The 14,974-nt window shown below is 43.4% G+C and overlaps 1 protein-coding gene across 4 annotated transcripts in view; it reads left to right on the top strand.

Moving 5' to 3' along the window:
* The first annotated feature begins 260 nt into the window (after window positions 1-260).
* The window catches only part of DIS3L (DIS3 like exosome 3'-5' exoribonuclease), a 50,808-nt gene continuing 36,094 nt past the window's right edge, over window positions 261-14,974 (top strand). For 2 of the 4 annotated variants that reach the window (XM_069098254.1, XM_069098253.1), the window contains exons 1-2: window positions 262-456; window positions 2,783-2,936. In XM_069098254.1, the coding sequence (XP_068954355.1) occupies window positions 318-456; window positions 2,783-2,936 (293 nt within the window). In that variant the 5' untranslated portion in view covers window positions 262-317. Of the gene's footprint in view, window positions 457-2,782; window positions 2,937-14,974 lie in introns of all 4 variants that reach the window. The other 2 variants (XM_069098256.1, XM_069098257.1) reach the window with 2 other exon arrangements.

Genomic DNA, 14,974 nt, shown 5'->3' with positions numbered 1-14,974 from the left:
AACTGAGGCACGGGGTCCTCTTGAGGTGGCAAGGGACAGAGCTCTGCCTCGGACCCCAGTAACCCGACTCCGCAGGAAGGGGGTTTCGGGTCCCTCCTACGCCCCTCCGCGAGGCCCCGAGATCGAGGCGGGGGCGGGCCCGACGGGGTGGGGTAGCCAGGCGGCCTGAGCAGCCTCGGCAACACGAGCTGCAGCTCCGGCCTCAGGCCCCCGGGAGGCGCCCCGCCGCGCTCAGGGCCGGGCCTCCAGAGGACGGAAGGGGGCGGGCCCCAACCCGCGGCCTCGCCTCTTCCCGCTGCCCGGTCTTTGCCGCCGCCATGCTTCAGAAACGGGAGAAGGTGCTGCACCTGAGGACGTTCCAGGGCCGCACTGTACGCATCGTGAGGGAGCACTACCTGCGGCCCAGCGTGCCCTGCAACAGCCCGCTGTGCCCGCAGCCCACCCGCTGCCGTAACGGTCAGAGTCGGGGAAGGAGCAGGAAGGGAGCTGGCGGGGGCGAGGGTATAAACGCAGGCGGTGTTCCCGGCCTGCCTACAGCTCCGGCGCCCCCTGCAGGGAGGGCGGAGGCGAGGAGAGAGACCGACCGCAGTGTAAATACGGGGTCTGCGCCTCCTTGTGGCGGCGGGGACGCGGGCTGGCAGGGGGCCCACTACTGGCCAGGGCTAGGTTGTAAACACTGGGCCTGAGCTTCCCGCCTCCTCCTAGCTGGGGCGGGGAACGCCAGGCGGAACTAGAGACAGGGCCGGGGTGATGTAAACTGCGGCCTGTTCCCGCCTCCCTTTGGAAGAGAATGTGATCCCCAGTTCTGGGCTCCGCTCCTCGTAGTTTAGGCGTACTCTGGAGGCGGGGTAGGGAGGCAGCGGGAAGCCAAAATGTCAACACTGGGCCTGCTCTCCTCTGCTCGCCGCTCTGGCGCCCCCTGGAGTGGGGGAGGTGGGGTGGCTGCTGGTGGTTTGTCCATCTGAGCCTGGGTCCCTCAGCTCCAGAAGCAGCTTCTCCTGTATTTCAGCATAAATGGGGTGGGGTTTTTATTTTTGTAATTTTGTGCATTTAAGAAACATCAGTCTGAGACAAAAAAGATTTAGGACCCTTGCTCATAGGGTTAATTTCCATCCTCTCTGTCTCCTCTCCCTCCCTCCCTCCCTCTCTTTCTCTCTCCTCTCTCTCTTCTCTTTCTCTCCCCCCTCTCTCTCCTAACCTCCCCCCCTCCTTTTCCCCCTCCCTCCCTCCCCCCTCCCTCCCCCTCCCCCTCCCTCCTTTTCCCCCTCCCCTCTCCCTCCCTCCCTCTCTGCCTGCTCTCGCTGGCTCTCCTCTCCCTTTCTCCCTCTCCCTCTCTCCTTCTTTCCCTCCCTCTCTTCCCCTGTCATGTATTGGGTACTGGGGTGTACATGTTGTCCTCACTAGAGTGTAATCTGTACTCCTCTCCTGTGCCTGGCACACAGTAAGGGCGTAATAAGAGCCTGTTGATTGATCTCAAGTCGCTTGATCTCACCTGGGTCTGTTCTTCAGGATGAATGGGTTTGACTTAATATTCTATATTCTTGCTTTAAAGCCTAGGACCCTGTGATCTTATTAAAGGCAATGGCCCTATTGTCTGTCCACTTCCTTAGGAGCCATTCATATTGAGTGCATTTCCTTAGATGCTCCAATGATGATTGATCCTGACCCTGCAGAGCTTGAAGCCATGGGAGAAGTTCCCATATTTTTAAAGGCTAAATAACCATTTCTGATTGTGACAGGTTCTCCTAGATCAGAAAGAAGGCTTGCTTCTAATTGAAAAGTCAGTTGCTGTGCCAGAGATGGGCCTTCTTGTTGGCTTGAGTGTTCACACTTAACCTAGTCCTGATACGTAGGCATTCTCACATGGCCAGGTGAGGGTCGCTTCCTCATACTGTTTATGTAGAACTGCCATTATATTGGCAAGAGATGTGCAGAAGACATATGGTAACCCTTACTGTTAGTTTTTCCTTAGAAACTTCGGTCTCTGGTGTGCTCTGCAGTGTCTTCTTTGGTTTGTTTTTAAGACTACCCTTCAAGTTCATAATAATGAACTTAATAATAGGTTTTAGAGTTTAAAGAATCTTAAGTGTGGCCTCCTCGTATCCAGACTGAGGCCCAGAAATGTTAAGTAACCAGACCATGGTCACACAAGCTGTAGTGGAAGGTGGTTTGGGGAAGTCATGAGCTTCTTAATTTTGTTTGGAATCCTCAACTTAAGGGCTTAGTGGAACATCAGTAGTCAAAATTGGGTAAACCCATGAGCTGGACAGAAATTGTATCATTCATTGCTATCAGTAATAGTTTATTCAATTAACACCTTCATTATAGATAACCAACATTATGCTCTTGAAACATAAGGTATGAACTCCTGGCTTGAAAATATATTTAGAAATAATAGCATTTTATGTTTCTCTGGAAATCGTCTTTTTCATTCAGTCTTCAGGTATAGGTTGCAAGGCAGTGATGGGTTAACTCAGAAAATCTAAGCAATCTTAAAAGTTTGTTTATTTTTCAGAAAATCTGTCAACTTCCCCCAGTGCAGCCCTGGCACCATAATAAACCATGTTATGCTTTTATTTATCCCACCTTTAGAAAAATGAAGCTGCTAAGTTTACCTGGTCTTTGGCCCTCTACCAAAGTAGATCTGTCTTGTCTTTTAAAAACCATGCAGGGTAGTTAAGGTTGTAAGTTATTTTGTACACTGGGACTCTGCGACATGGCAGTGTAATAAAGCAGCCTTGGAACTGTTGTCTCATCTCTTAAATTTTGAATTATGTTCCAGATGGGAAACTCTTGTCCAGTGATGTGACTCATTATGTTATCCCTGACTGGAAAGTTGTTCAAGATTACCTTGAGATTCTTGAGTTTCCTGAGCTGAAAGGTATTATTTTCATGCAAACAGCCTGTCAAGCTGTACAGCATCAAAGAGGACGAAGGTATATCTTTTGCATCATTATTTACTTCTGATTTGAACTTATTAAATGAGAAGGGGGGGGCAGGGAATGGAGGGTAAGAAATCTATTATTTGAAAGGAATTTTGGAACTAATTTGTTATTATTTATCTAATAAGGAATTATGAAAGGCATTTTTGCAGTACTTCTGTTTCATGGTTTTTGTTTTAGCACGACTGAAGCATAATCACCGGGCTCTGTAGCTCATGTCCCAGTAGGTTAGTGTTTTAAGGTTACAGTCAGCACAACCTTCACATTATTTGGTCTGCATTCTTGCAGCAGAATACTTATTGGTGATTTCTTTTTAGTGTCCTTAGCACATTAATCGTGATATATATGTACACATATACATAGAACTCTATATGTGTGTGCATGTACATATCTATATAGTTTTAGAAATTTGCAACAATTTATTGAAGGAAAAACAGTTCAATATTTTCTTTAAAATCTATGCTTCTCTGTTGCAAATGTTTACAAATCATACCATCTAATAATTTTTTGAAGGAGACCTAAAATAAACTCATGTTTTGTTTTGAGAGTCTCACTATAGGTGACATCCACAATAATTGTATTTGCTAAACAAAGGCCTTCTGGCAAAAGCAGTCTAAAACACTTCCCTTTTAAAAATATTTAAATGAAAAAGATAATTGACAGACTCTTAAAACAGAAATGCTTTAACAATGTTTTTGCTTCATTTAATGTTTTAAGAGGATTCTGTGATTGAACTTGGAGACCATACTTTGTCGAGAGGTAGCATATTAGAGTTATATATCCAACCTAATACCTAAAATCATTTAAATATAGGAGTTATTTATTCTTATTAAACATTGAAGTTTCTTTATTACTTGATAGTGAAGGGTGTAAAGTATCTTTATTTGTATATTAAAATGATAAATTGCCTTTATTACACGTCCTGTTCATAAAAATGTGCATTAAGTATATTGTGTGCAGGTTTTTCAGATAGAATGTTATTAAATGAGTTTGAAGATGATTTTGTTCTGACACTAAGATAGAAATGTTTATACATTTCCAAGTTTAAATGCAGCTCCAGGTGTCATATTTCAATTTCTCCGACTAAAATCAATTTGTTGTGATCATTTGGATTGCTGACACAGTGCAGAGCCTGGTAATCTTTTGTTTTTTTTTTATAAGAAATATTTTCATTTTAAAGGATTTTTAAAGCAATACTAAGTCGTCCACATGTAACAAGATGAGTTTTAAATATAGTTTTCTACAAAACAGTTCTAAACAAATCAGTCTGTTGAAAAGCTATTTTGGTTTTCCAATGCTTGACATTGTTGTGAATTCTCTTATAATCAGGATTTATACAGTAGTCCTATAGATACACCACAATCACATAGTAGTCCACATTGAGCACCTTGTGTTTGTACCCTCTTTGAGGAGGTATAGAAGGGAGACATGGACCTTACCTTTTAGTGACCTTAAAATTCTAGTTAGGAAAACAATGACTGGCAAACTCCTAGCCCTTCCTGCTTGTGACTTGGTTACTGTCTTCTACCAAGTCCAGAGGCTTTCTACTGCCTGCAGGATAAAATATCAGCTCCTCTGCTTAACTTTTAAAGCTCTCCACGAGCTGGTCCCCCTGTTGTCAAGCCTGAGTAGACATCACTCATCTCCTTCACACTATGATCCAACCAAAGTAGCCTTTTCTCTTTGTTCCTCCTTCACAATGATCCCTCTCTTTGCTTCTGCACTGGCTGCTCCCCTCCAGGAGTGCATTCAGTGCCTCTTGATTGCAGCCTCATAACATCCTTTTCTTCCTTTAAAAACTCAACTCCAGCACTGTCTTCTGCATGAAACCTTTCCTGATCCCCTCCCCCCAAATGCTAGTGCCCTCCCTCTCAAACTGCCTTATATTAACTACTGTGTGTGTGTTTATTAACTTTATATTTATGCTGGAAGCTAATTGACAATGGGAATTGTGTCATTTGTTGTACTTGTACTCCCCAGCAGCTAGCACCGAGCTTGGAGCATAGTAGGTGCTTTATAAATGCTTAATGATTGATTGATTGATTGTTGGGGTAAAATCCACTTGTTTTACTCCTAGTCCACGATTTCTCATTCCCATCCACATAAGCACTATACCTTCAGAGTTTCTATACTGACTTCCCATTCCTTTTCATTGTGTTCCCTTGAACCCCTGTTCTATTGTTAACAGAATTAATTCCTTCCTTTTAGATTTCTTCCTTTTACATTTTTTCCATCTTCTTGTAATTATGGAAACGTGACTCTACCCCAAAGACATTCTATCCCTGACCAGCCTCTTTAGTATGAGGGGACTCTTCTTTTTTTTCATTGCCTCTCCTCTCTAGTCTTGGCAATTCTGTCTCCACAATATCTATTATATCTGTTCCCTGCTGTCCAATTCAGTTCAGTAAACATGTATTTATTTATTTTGCTTTTTGGAGGGCAGTTGGGGTTAAGTAACTTGCCCAAGGTCACACATCAGTAAACATTTATTAAGCATCAACTATGAGTGGCTAGAGTACTCGGCCTGGAGCCAAGAAGACTCATCTTCCTGAGTTCAAATCCAGCCTCAGACACTTACTAGCTGTGTGACCCTGGGCAAGTCACTTACCCCTGTTTGCCTCAGTTTGCTCATCTGCAAAATGAGCTGAAGAAGGAAATGGAAAATCACTCCATTATCTCTGCCAAGAAAACCCTAAATGGGGTCGTGGAGATTTGGACATGACTGAAAAACGACTAAACAAACTTAGCTAAGTGCTGGGAGTACAAAGAGGAAAAAGGACAGGACCTGCACTCACAGGGTTACACTCTAATGGGGAGGAAGCTGGTAAGGACTGGCAGTGGGGAGCAGGACAGGACACTGGGAGTGACCCTCAGCCAGGAGCAGGACCAGGGTGCCTAATTCCACCACTTGAAACCAGGCAGGACCAGAGATACAAAGTAAAGTGATCTGGAAATTCAACTTCTGCCCTCTATGAAGGAAAGCTTTGGGAGGAGCTGAACACTGCACCGTCTGCCCTCCACTCAGAGGGGAGAGGAGGCTGCAGTGGGTTGGGTGAATTTGGACTTGACCAGTTTTTCTTGGGAGGGGCATCTTGGAGTGCCCCCACACCCAGTCACCACCCTCCTTTTTATTACCCTGCCCAGATTATTGCAACAGCTTCCTAACTGATCTCTGCTTCCAGCCTGTCGCCTCTTCTGTTTATAAGCAAGACAGCTACTGACACACCAGACTTTATAGATATCAGTCTCTCGGCCTCAACTTGTGTCATTTCTCCTAAGGTTCATCCTTCCATCCCCTCCCCTAATCCATGTCTATTACTTCAGTAGAGTTGAATAAAAAAAAAAGTCTGGCTCAAACTTTACCTCCTCTAAGAAGCTCATTCTGGTCACTTTTTGGCTTTTGTTGGATGTTGTGTTGGCTTTTATTTGTTTATAAATTGCTCTGTAACAGTACTTTAGTCCAGTTCAATTTCATAAACATGGATTAGGGGAGCGACATCTTCAGTAGCTCTCTTGCCTATTAAGTAAACTTTAGATTTTTCACTTACTCATTGCAAACTTGTGGTTGATATTACTTAGAGCATTTAGCTTTAGAAAGGTTAGCAGAGGGGCGGAGTCAAGATGGCAGAGTAGAAGCAAGACCTCCCCGCTGCTCTGGCTTCCACCTTCCCCAATCCATGTAAAAAGGGGCCTCTGAACAAACTTTGGAGCTGCAGCACCCACAAAATGACACAGAGAAGCTAACCCCCCACTGAGGACATCCGGCAAGCCGGCAGGAATCAGCCAGTGTAGAGCTCTGGGAGCCGAGCCCAGGCCCATGCCAAGGCTTTAGCCCCAGGGCAGGCCTGACTAGCCGCGGGCTGGAGGGACTCCAGATCAGCAGCAGCTGTGGCCGTTTCCAGATTTATCAACGCATAGACGCGAAGGACAAAGTGAGAGATCAGTGCAGTCTGGACTTTGGGACCCAGTAAGTGGGAGTGTGTGGCTTTTGCCCCTGGGGCGAGAAGCCGCTGAGATACCGTTGCAGCCAACCAGCACTATGTGGCAGCTTCAGCTCCTGGCCTTCAGAGTGTAGGGGGACCAAGCACCAGTCTGAGGGGTAATCGCTCTTGCTTTAACCTGCTTGGATCTGGATTGCAATCTAGGGTGGAAGTCCTGGGGTGGGGGTGGGGGGGGAGTGTCCAGCTTGCCAGAGCGTATGGAGACCTCAGAGAGGGCACCCATCTAATACCTCTGGCAGCTGAGAAAACTCCAGCGTTTGTGACGAAAGCTCCCCTGTCTGGTGGCAGAGTCCTACTGTGGCAAAAAGCCCAGGGGTCAAGTGACTGAGGGGCCACATGACCAGGCAAAGGAAACAAAGCAGACAGAAGATTCCAACATTAGACTCGTATTTTGGGGACAAAAAGGAGCAAAGCATGGAACAGGAGGAAGACAGTGAAGTCAGAACTCCTGCACTAAAAGCTTCAAAGGAAAATACAAGCTGGTTACAGGCCATAGAGGACCTCAAGAAGCAGATAAGAGAAGTAGAGAAAAAATTGGGAAGAGAAATGAGAATAATGCAAGAAAATTATGAAATGAGAGTCAACAGCCTGACTGAGGAAAATCACACCTAAAAAAATAGACTAACTCAAATGGCAAAAGAGGCCCAAAAAGCCAATGAGGAGAAGAATGCCTTAAAAAGCTGAATTTGCCAGATGGAAAAAGAATCTCAAAAGCTCAATGAGGAGAATCATTGCTTTAGAATTAGATTGGAGCAAATGGAAGCTAATGACTTTATGAGAAATCAAGATGCTGTTAAACAGATCCAAACAAATGAAAGAATAGAAGGCAATGTGTAATATCTCATGGGAAAAAACACTGACCTGGAAAATAGATCCAGGAGAGAGAATTTAAAAATTATTGGACTGCCTCAAAGCTATGACCAAAGTAAGAACCTAGAAATCATCCTCCAGGAAGTTCTCAAAGAAAACTGCCCTGATGTTTTAGAACCAGAGGGCAAAATAGAGGTTGAAAGAATCCACCCATCACCTCCTGAAAAAGATACCAAAAAGAAAACTCCTAAGAATATTATAGCCAGGTTCCGGAATTCCCAGATTAAGGAGAGAATATTACAAGCAGCCAGGAAGAAACAATTTGAATATTGTGGAAACACAATCAGGATAACCCAGGATCTGGCAGCTTCTACACTGAGGGATCAAAGGGCTTGGAATATGATATTCCGGAGGGCAAAGGAGCTGGGATTAAAACCAAGAATCACCTACCCAGCAAAACTGAGTATCATGTTTCAGGGGAAAATATGGTCATTCAGTGGAATACAGGACTTTCAAGCATTCTTGCTGAAAAAAACAAAAATTTGACATTCAGATACAGGAAGCAAGAGAAGCATGAGAAGGTAAACAGGGAAAAGAAATCATAAGGAACTTATCAAAGTTGAACTATTAATATTTCTACATGGAAAAACAATAATTGTAACTTATGAAACTTTTCTCAGTGGTTGAAGGGAATAGAAATATATATATATATATACATGTCTATATATGAGGGTATATGGGCATATGAATACATATGTGAATGTGTGTATATATGTTTACAGGTATGCATAGATAGAGGGCACGATTTAACAGGAAGGGATGATACTTAAAAGGTGAAATTAAGAAGCGAGAAAGGAATATAATGAGAGGAGATGGGGCGAGACAGAATGGGGTAAACTATCTCATATAGAAGAGGCAAGGGAAAATGGTTACAATGGAGGGGAAGAATAGGAAGGCAAAAGGGAATGGGTCAACTTTATTCCCATTGAATTTGGCTTGAGGAGGGAACGCAATACACACTAAATAGGGTATCTGTATCAGCAATGCCATATTCACAATGCCCATGGAAATTACAGATATGCTGATATAATTATCCATCACAAAATATATCAGGCTTGCCATATGGGGGAATAAGCTAGAAAATTTATTAAAATACCAAAAGACTGAATCCCAAAACCAGAAAGTGAAAGCCATCAGAGTAGTTATGAAATTGGCACAAGTAGATAAAATAGAAAGCACCCACATTCTCAAGCCTTTAAAACAGAACAGGCTACCTCAGGCAAAGGTCCTCCTCTCCCCACTCACAGCAACCACTCAGCGTCCAGGAAGCGTGCTCCCAGCAGCTCCAGCCCCTGGCAGTCCTCAGCAGGAGTCCTTAGCAGAAATTCTGGCTGACTCAAAAAGGTCTTTTCGCTGCCACCGCTGCCTCTGCTGCTGCTGCCACCGTCGCCGCCACTACTAGTCACCGCAGGAACTCTAGCTTGGCTTCCACTTCCTCTTGCTCTGCCCCTTCCTGCTACGTCAGCAAGTCTAATGGGGCATGGAAGATCTTTAAATCCTATAACCCTTACATTCGGCCTCAAGATCTTTCATGTCCCTTACTTGGCAAAAATACAGTAGGAATAACTGGTGTCAACAAAATTCCACAACAGTATAACAAGAATAGCACACAATAAACACAGAAAACCATATTTTAGGGTGGGGCTTGAGCACAAGCTCCCCATCATTCCCCCCACCCCGAACAAATGGGGCCCCAAAATCTTGTGGTAAGGGGTGAAGGGCTCTTCTTCCATGGCTACTTGCTGCTGAAATCGGATGTAGAGCTGTCCCTGTCCTAAGGGGTCCCATTTGAGAGGTCAGTTCTTAATATGCTGGATGCCAGGTCCAAGGGTGACACATCACAGTTGCAGACAGGGGGTGACATCCAGCTTAAGCTATCAGGGATCTACAGGTGGAGGGTACCAAGCCTGCAGAAACAAATCTAGCAAACAAGGTGAACAGACAAAAAATCAAGAAGAAGCAAAGAGACAATAACCAGACTATCGTAGCCTCACTCACGGTAGAATAAATGAGTTAAGGGTACAATTTTGTAATCATCTTCTTCAGAATAAACAATAGTTACAGTGTTATCCCTCCCATGTGCTATAATCTCTGCAGCCTTTGGAACATCATCTGGCTTCCGTTTTACCCATACTTTAGCTCCTGATTTTATTCTATCACTAGAACCAAATCCTTCAGTTCCTGTGACAGTTATTTTGGAAGGAGGGTCAGTTTTTACAAGTGGTATTGTTTTACAAGGAACAATAATCACTTGAACTATCCGATCATTTTTGTGAATCTGTATGGGCCCTTCACCTAAATTATGGAATGTTACAACAATTTCTCCTTGATAATTAGAATCTATTACTCCAGCCAATACATGTATTCATTGAGCTGCTAATCCTGATTTGGGTAAAATCTGTCCAAAGTGATTTTTAGGGATTCTTATGCATATCCCAGTGGAGATTTTTCTTATTTCTTTTCTGTCCAACCAGAAGTCCTCTAAACAATGTAAATCATACCCCACCGAACCAGGCGGTCCTGGGTACAGTGCTGGGACATCTGGCCTCAAGGTCCAACACTCAATATTTGGGATCTCATGTGTTTGTTGTTTTCTAATTTGCAGATTGGGGGTCATCATTCTGGCTAGAGGTGTACTTCCTCCCAATGGTCTATTATTCAAATTACGCAAAGCCATGAACAAATTATCCTTCCAATGTTGATATGAATTATTGGAACTTAACTTCCTCAACTGTTCTTTCAGTAATCCATTCATTCTTTCAGTTAACCCAGATGCTTCTGGATAATATGGAATATGATATATCCATTCTATATTGTTTAGTATACAATACTTCTTCATTTCATTGCCTTTGAAATGTGACCCATTATCACTTTGACTCTGCATTGGGGTTCCATAATATAGACTTATGAGATCTAGAGTTTTATAAGTGTTTTTCTGGGTTGCATTCTTATAAGGACAAGCTACTAGTACACCTGAATAGGTGTCAACACAAGTACATATAAATCTGCATCCTTTATCCAGTGGTAGTGGACCAATATAATCTATTTGCCAGATTTGGGCTGGGACTTTTCCTCTTGCTATCTCTCCAGTTACTACCCGAGGAACAGTTCGCTCCTTTTCCAATTGACATATATGACATTCTTCTGCTATCTGTTTTAACAGTGAATGAGAGATACTAATACCTCGATCTTGTGCCCACTGGTGTGTGGCCTGGACCCCCAAATGGCCGGCCGTTTGGTGGACCCATTTTGCTAATACCGGATCATCAGTTGTTGTCAAAGTAGGGACAATATGTTCAGTAGCAATCTTTGCCAGTCGGTCAGCATGAGCATTGTACTCACGTTCTGGTGTGGTGGGGGCCACGTGAGCATCTACATGAAAAACTGACAAGTCAGTGACCAAAGACATGTTCCAGATATCTTCCCATAATTCTTTGCCCCAGACTTGTTTGCCATGAATTTCCCAATTTTCATTTTTCCACATGGGCATCCATGTAGCTAACCCATTAGCTACCGCCCACGAATCAGTGAATATATGACACTGTCCTCCTTGTTCTATTTTGATGGCTTGATATACTACCATAAGTTCAGCATATTGGCTACTTGCACCTATCCCAGTACTTTCCAAAGTCCTTCTAGTACATGGGTTATAGGCCACTGCTTTCCAATGTTTTTTGCCCCAAGTATTTTGCTGTCCCATCAGTAAACCATGCATGTTTCTTTTGTTCCTCAGTTAATACATCATATCCCTCATTCCATTTTACAGTGGACTGTACCAACTGTTGCTTTGGCTCAGGGGGTGTGTCATTCCTCTCAATTTCTATGTTTGCTACAGATTCATGTAGAGCAGAGACTCCGCTTTTGCCTGTTTTCGCTCTGTTTTGAATATACCACTTTCATTTGATTATACTAGCCTCTTGGGCATGTCCAATTCTGTGAGAAGCTGGGGTACTCATTACCCAGGTCATAATTGGGATTCCAGGTCTTAATATCACTTCATGGCCCAGAGTCAGTTGTTCATTCTCCACCAAAGCCCAATATGCAACTAACAACTGCTTTTCAAAAGGTGTATACTGGACTCCAGATGAAGGGAGTTTCCTACATCAAAATCCCAAAGGTATATTTCGGCTTTGTTGTTTTTGCTATAAGCTCCAGTTTGCATAATCATCTTGTACAGTCACTTGCAATTCCACTGGACCATTTTGCATGGGCCACAAATCTAGAGCCAATTGTTTGGCAGCCTTGGCTTCTTCAAAAGCTTTACTCTGCTCAAGTCTCCAATCGAATTCGTATTTCTTCCGTGTGACTCTATATAAAGGTTTTAAAATCTGTCCCAAATGTGGAATGTGGTGCCTCCAGTATCCAAACAATCCTATGAACTTTTGGGCCTCCTTATTGGTAGGGGTAGGAAAATCCTGAATCTTTTGTCGGGCTTGAGGAAGAATCTCCCTTAGCCCCTTGTTCCATTGTATACCCCAAAATTTCACATTTTGAGCTGGTCCTTGAACCTTTGCAGGGTTAATTTCCCACCCTTTACTTTTCGTATGCTCAATTAGAAGGGTCAAACTCCTTTCCACTACTTTCGCATCTTTTCCCTGTATCATGATATCATCAATGTAGTGGGTAAGCTGTACACCAGGTAGCTTTAATTCATCCAACTGTTCAGCCACAATCCTGTGACAAATTGTGGGGCTATGTATGTACCCTTGTGGCAAGCGGGTGAAAGTATATTGTCTACCCTGCCAAGTGAAAGCGAATTGGTCCCATTGTTTAGGGTCTATTGGGATGGTGAAGAAGACATTTGCCAAGGCAATAACTGCATACCAAGTCCTATCATATTTCTGGATCCTTTCTAATAAGGTGATGGTATCTGGAACAGCAGCATACAAAGAAAGAGTCACCTTATTCAACTGTCTATAATCCACAGTCATTCTCCATGTCCCATCTGATTTTCTTATTGGCCAGACAGGATTATTCCATCTTGTGGTTGTAGGGACTAACACTCCTGCTTCAACATATTCCTTTATAGTAGTGGTAATTTCATCTTGCCCACCTGGCACACGATACTGTTTTAAAGTAATTATTTCAGAAGGTTCAGGTAAAGTGATTGGGTCCGTTTTTAGTTTTCCCACTAAAACTGTATTAATTCCTATCTTCCTCACAGCAAATTGGTATCTCCCTTCAGGTAAATTCAGAGTCATGCCTCTCAATACATCTATTCCAATGATGTATTCAGGGATGGGTACAACAACCACAGTATATTCTTTCTTAGGTAACTGCCCAATTTTCATTGTTATTTTAACTTGTCTGGCTGATATTTCAGCGCCTCCTAGACTTGTGATGGTAATAGGAGTTCCATGTTTAAACTTATCAGGGTTTCCATAGATAAGTGTGGCCTCAGCCCCAGTATCAAGCAGTGCCCTAGTCACAGTAGTTGATCCATTCTTCCAATATATTGTTAAAGCAATATGGGGTCTGCAATCTCTTCTGCATATTTCTTTTATCTGGGCTGGGGCTTGGCTTATCTCCTATACCCCTGAAGGTGGGGCAAACTTGGATACAAAGATTCAGATTCAGAAATACCTGCAGGGGTGGTTCCTGCTTCCCTGTTCATTCTAATGCTAAGTACCTTTTCTTGGTACAGCTTATGCAGCTCTTCAGTTGGAATACCATCTATTCTTCTAAAATCCACCCCTGCTCTTAATAGAGCAGTAAACAGTTCCCTTCTTGTTGGTCTATTTTGTCTCTGAATCCTCTGGCTGTTTACTCTTCTCTCTCTAGGCAATTTGTCTTTTTCCCATTCCCCTAAATCGCTTAATTGTGAAATCTTATCCAGCACCTCTGAAAGAGGGTGCCCTATTTCTCCAATTAATAGAGTCAGAATTAGGTGCTTATATGCAGGAGGAGCTGTTTTCACTGTGATATTTCTATGAGGAACTCCTAGGGGGGTATCATAATATGCATTTGCATCTCCAATCATGATAGCAGTTTTTATTACCTCCTCCTTTAGCTTTCTCATACAGTCTCTAAGTGAGTACCAGGGTCTGTCTCCCCTAGGCCACATAGATTCAGTAGGATATTGCAGCTAAGGCTAGCAGATTAGTTTTGTTGTTTCCTCCTTGCATATGGTGATCCCTAAAAGCTTGGTGTACAAAAGGATTCTGACTGATACTTATGAATTTTAAACATTCCTCATTGTCCAGTGTTATTCCTCCAGTGCCTTCATCAGTGATTCTTACTATCCAAGACACTAAAGACTCCCCCATTCTTTGGGTAAATCTACTCAATGTATCAGTGATCTCCTGTTGAGTGAAATCCTCAATTATCTCCCTGGACTCTGTTTTGCCTCGGTGGTTCTCCTGTCTTCTTCTTTATATGGGGAGAGCTTCTACATTAGAAGACTCCTCATCTAACCTTGCTCCATTCTCCTCACACATTCTCCTGGAAGCTGTCAGGGAAACTCTGCCCAGCCTGTACAAAAGCTGCATGCACATTCCTTCTGCTAGTTTTTTGCTTCCTTTTAGCTATATGAACAGTAGCTTGCTCCTGGACCACATGAGTCCCTCCAGTTTGCTCTTCTGAGTGCTGTGACACAGAAGAATCCTCACGCAAGCCAGCTGACTCCCTAGCCATCCGAGCTCTTTCCTCCAGCAGCTTATCCCTACTTTTACACAAAAGGCGATAACTTGTTAGCAGCACCCAGCCTCTCCTGCACACTCCTGCCAGTTCTTTGCCTGGTTCTATGGGTATTCCTTTCAAACATCTTTCCAAATCTCCAGGTTCTCCCTCTTTTAGCCTTGGTTCCCAGTTTTCACAAGGCCCTGTGCTTTTAGCCCATTTTCTGGCTAGAGAGGAATAAGGCAAATCCTCCCATCCTGGAATAGCCATTTCTCCCTCTAAAGCCCCACTGCTTCCAAATAGAGGCCTGACATTTTGTGATCCCATCCTGGTCGCCAAATGTATCAGCAATGCCATATTCACAATGCCTATGGAAATTACAGATATGCTGATATAATTATCCATCACAAAATATATCAGGCTTGCCATATGGGGGAATAAGCTAGAAAATTTATTAAAATACCAAAAGACTGAGTCCCAAAACCAGAAAGTGAAAACCATCAGAGTAGTTATGAAATTGGCACAGGTAGATAAAGTAGAAAG

This window comes from Petaurus breviceps, unplaced genomic scaffold, assembly GCF_028583685.1.
Source record: "Petaurus breviceps papuanus isolate PSGF00001 unplaced genomic scaffold, PetGlider_PUasm1.0 37, whole genome shotgun sequence".
Lineage (NCBI taxonomy): Eukaryota > Metazoa > Chordata > Mammalia > Diprotodontia > Petauridae > Petaurus > Petaurus breviceps.
The sequence above is the reverse complement of the archived record's forward strand: the minus strand, read 5'-3'. Positions and strand labels throughout refer to the sequence as shown.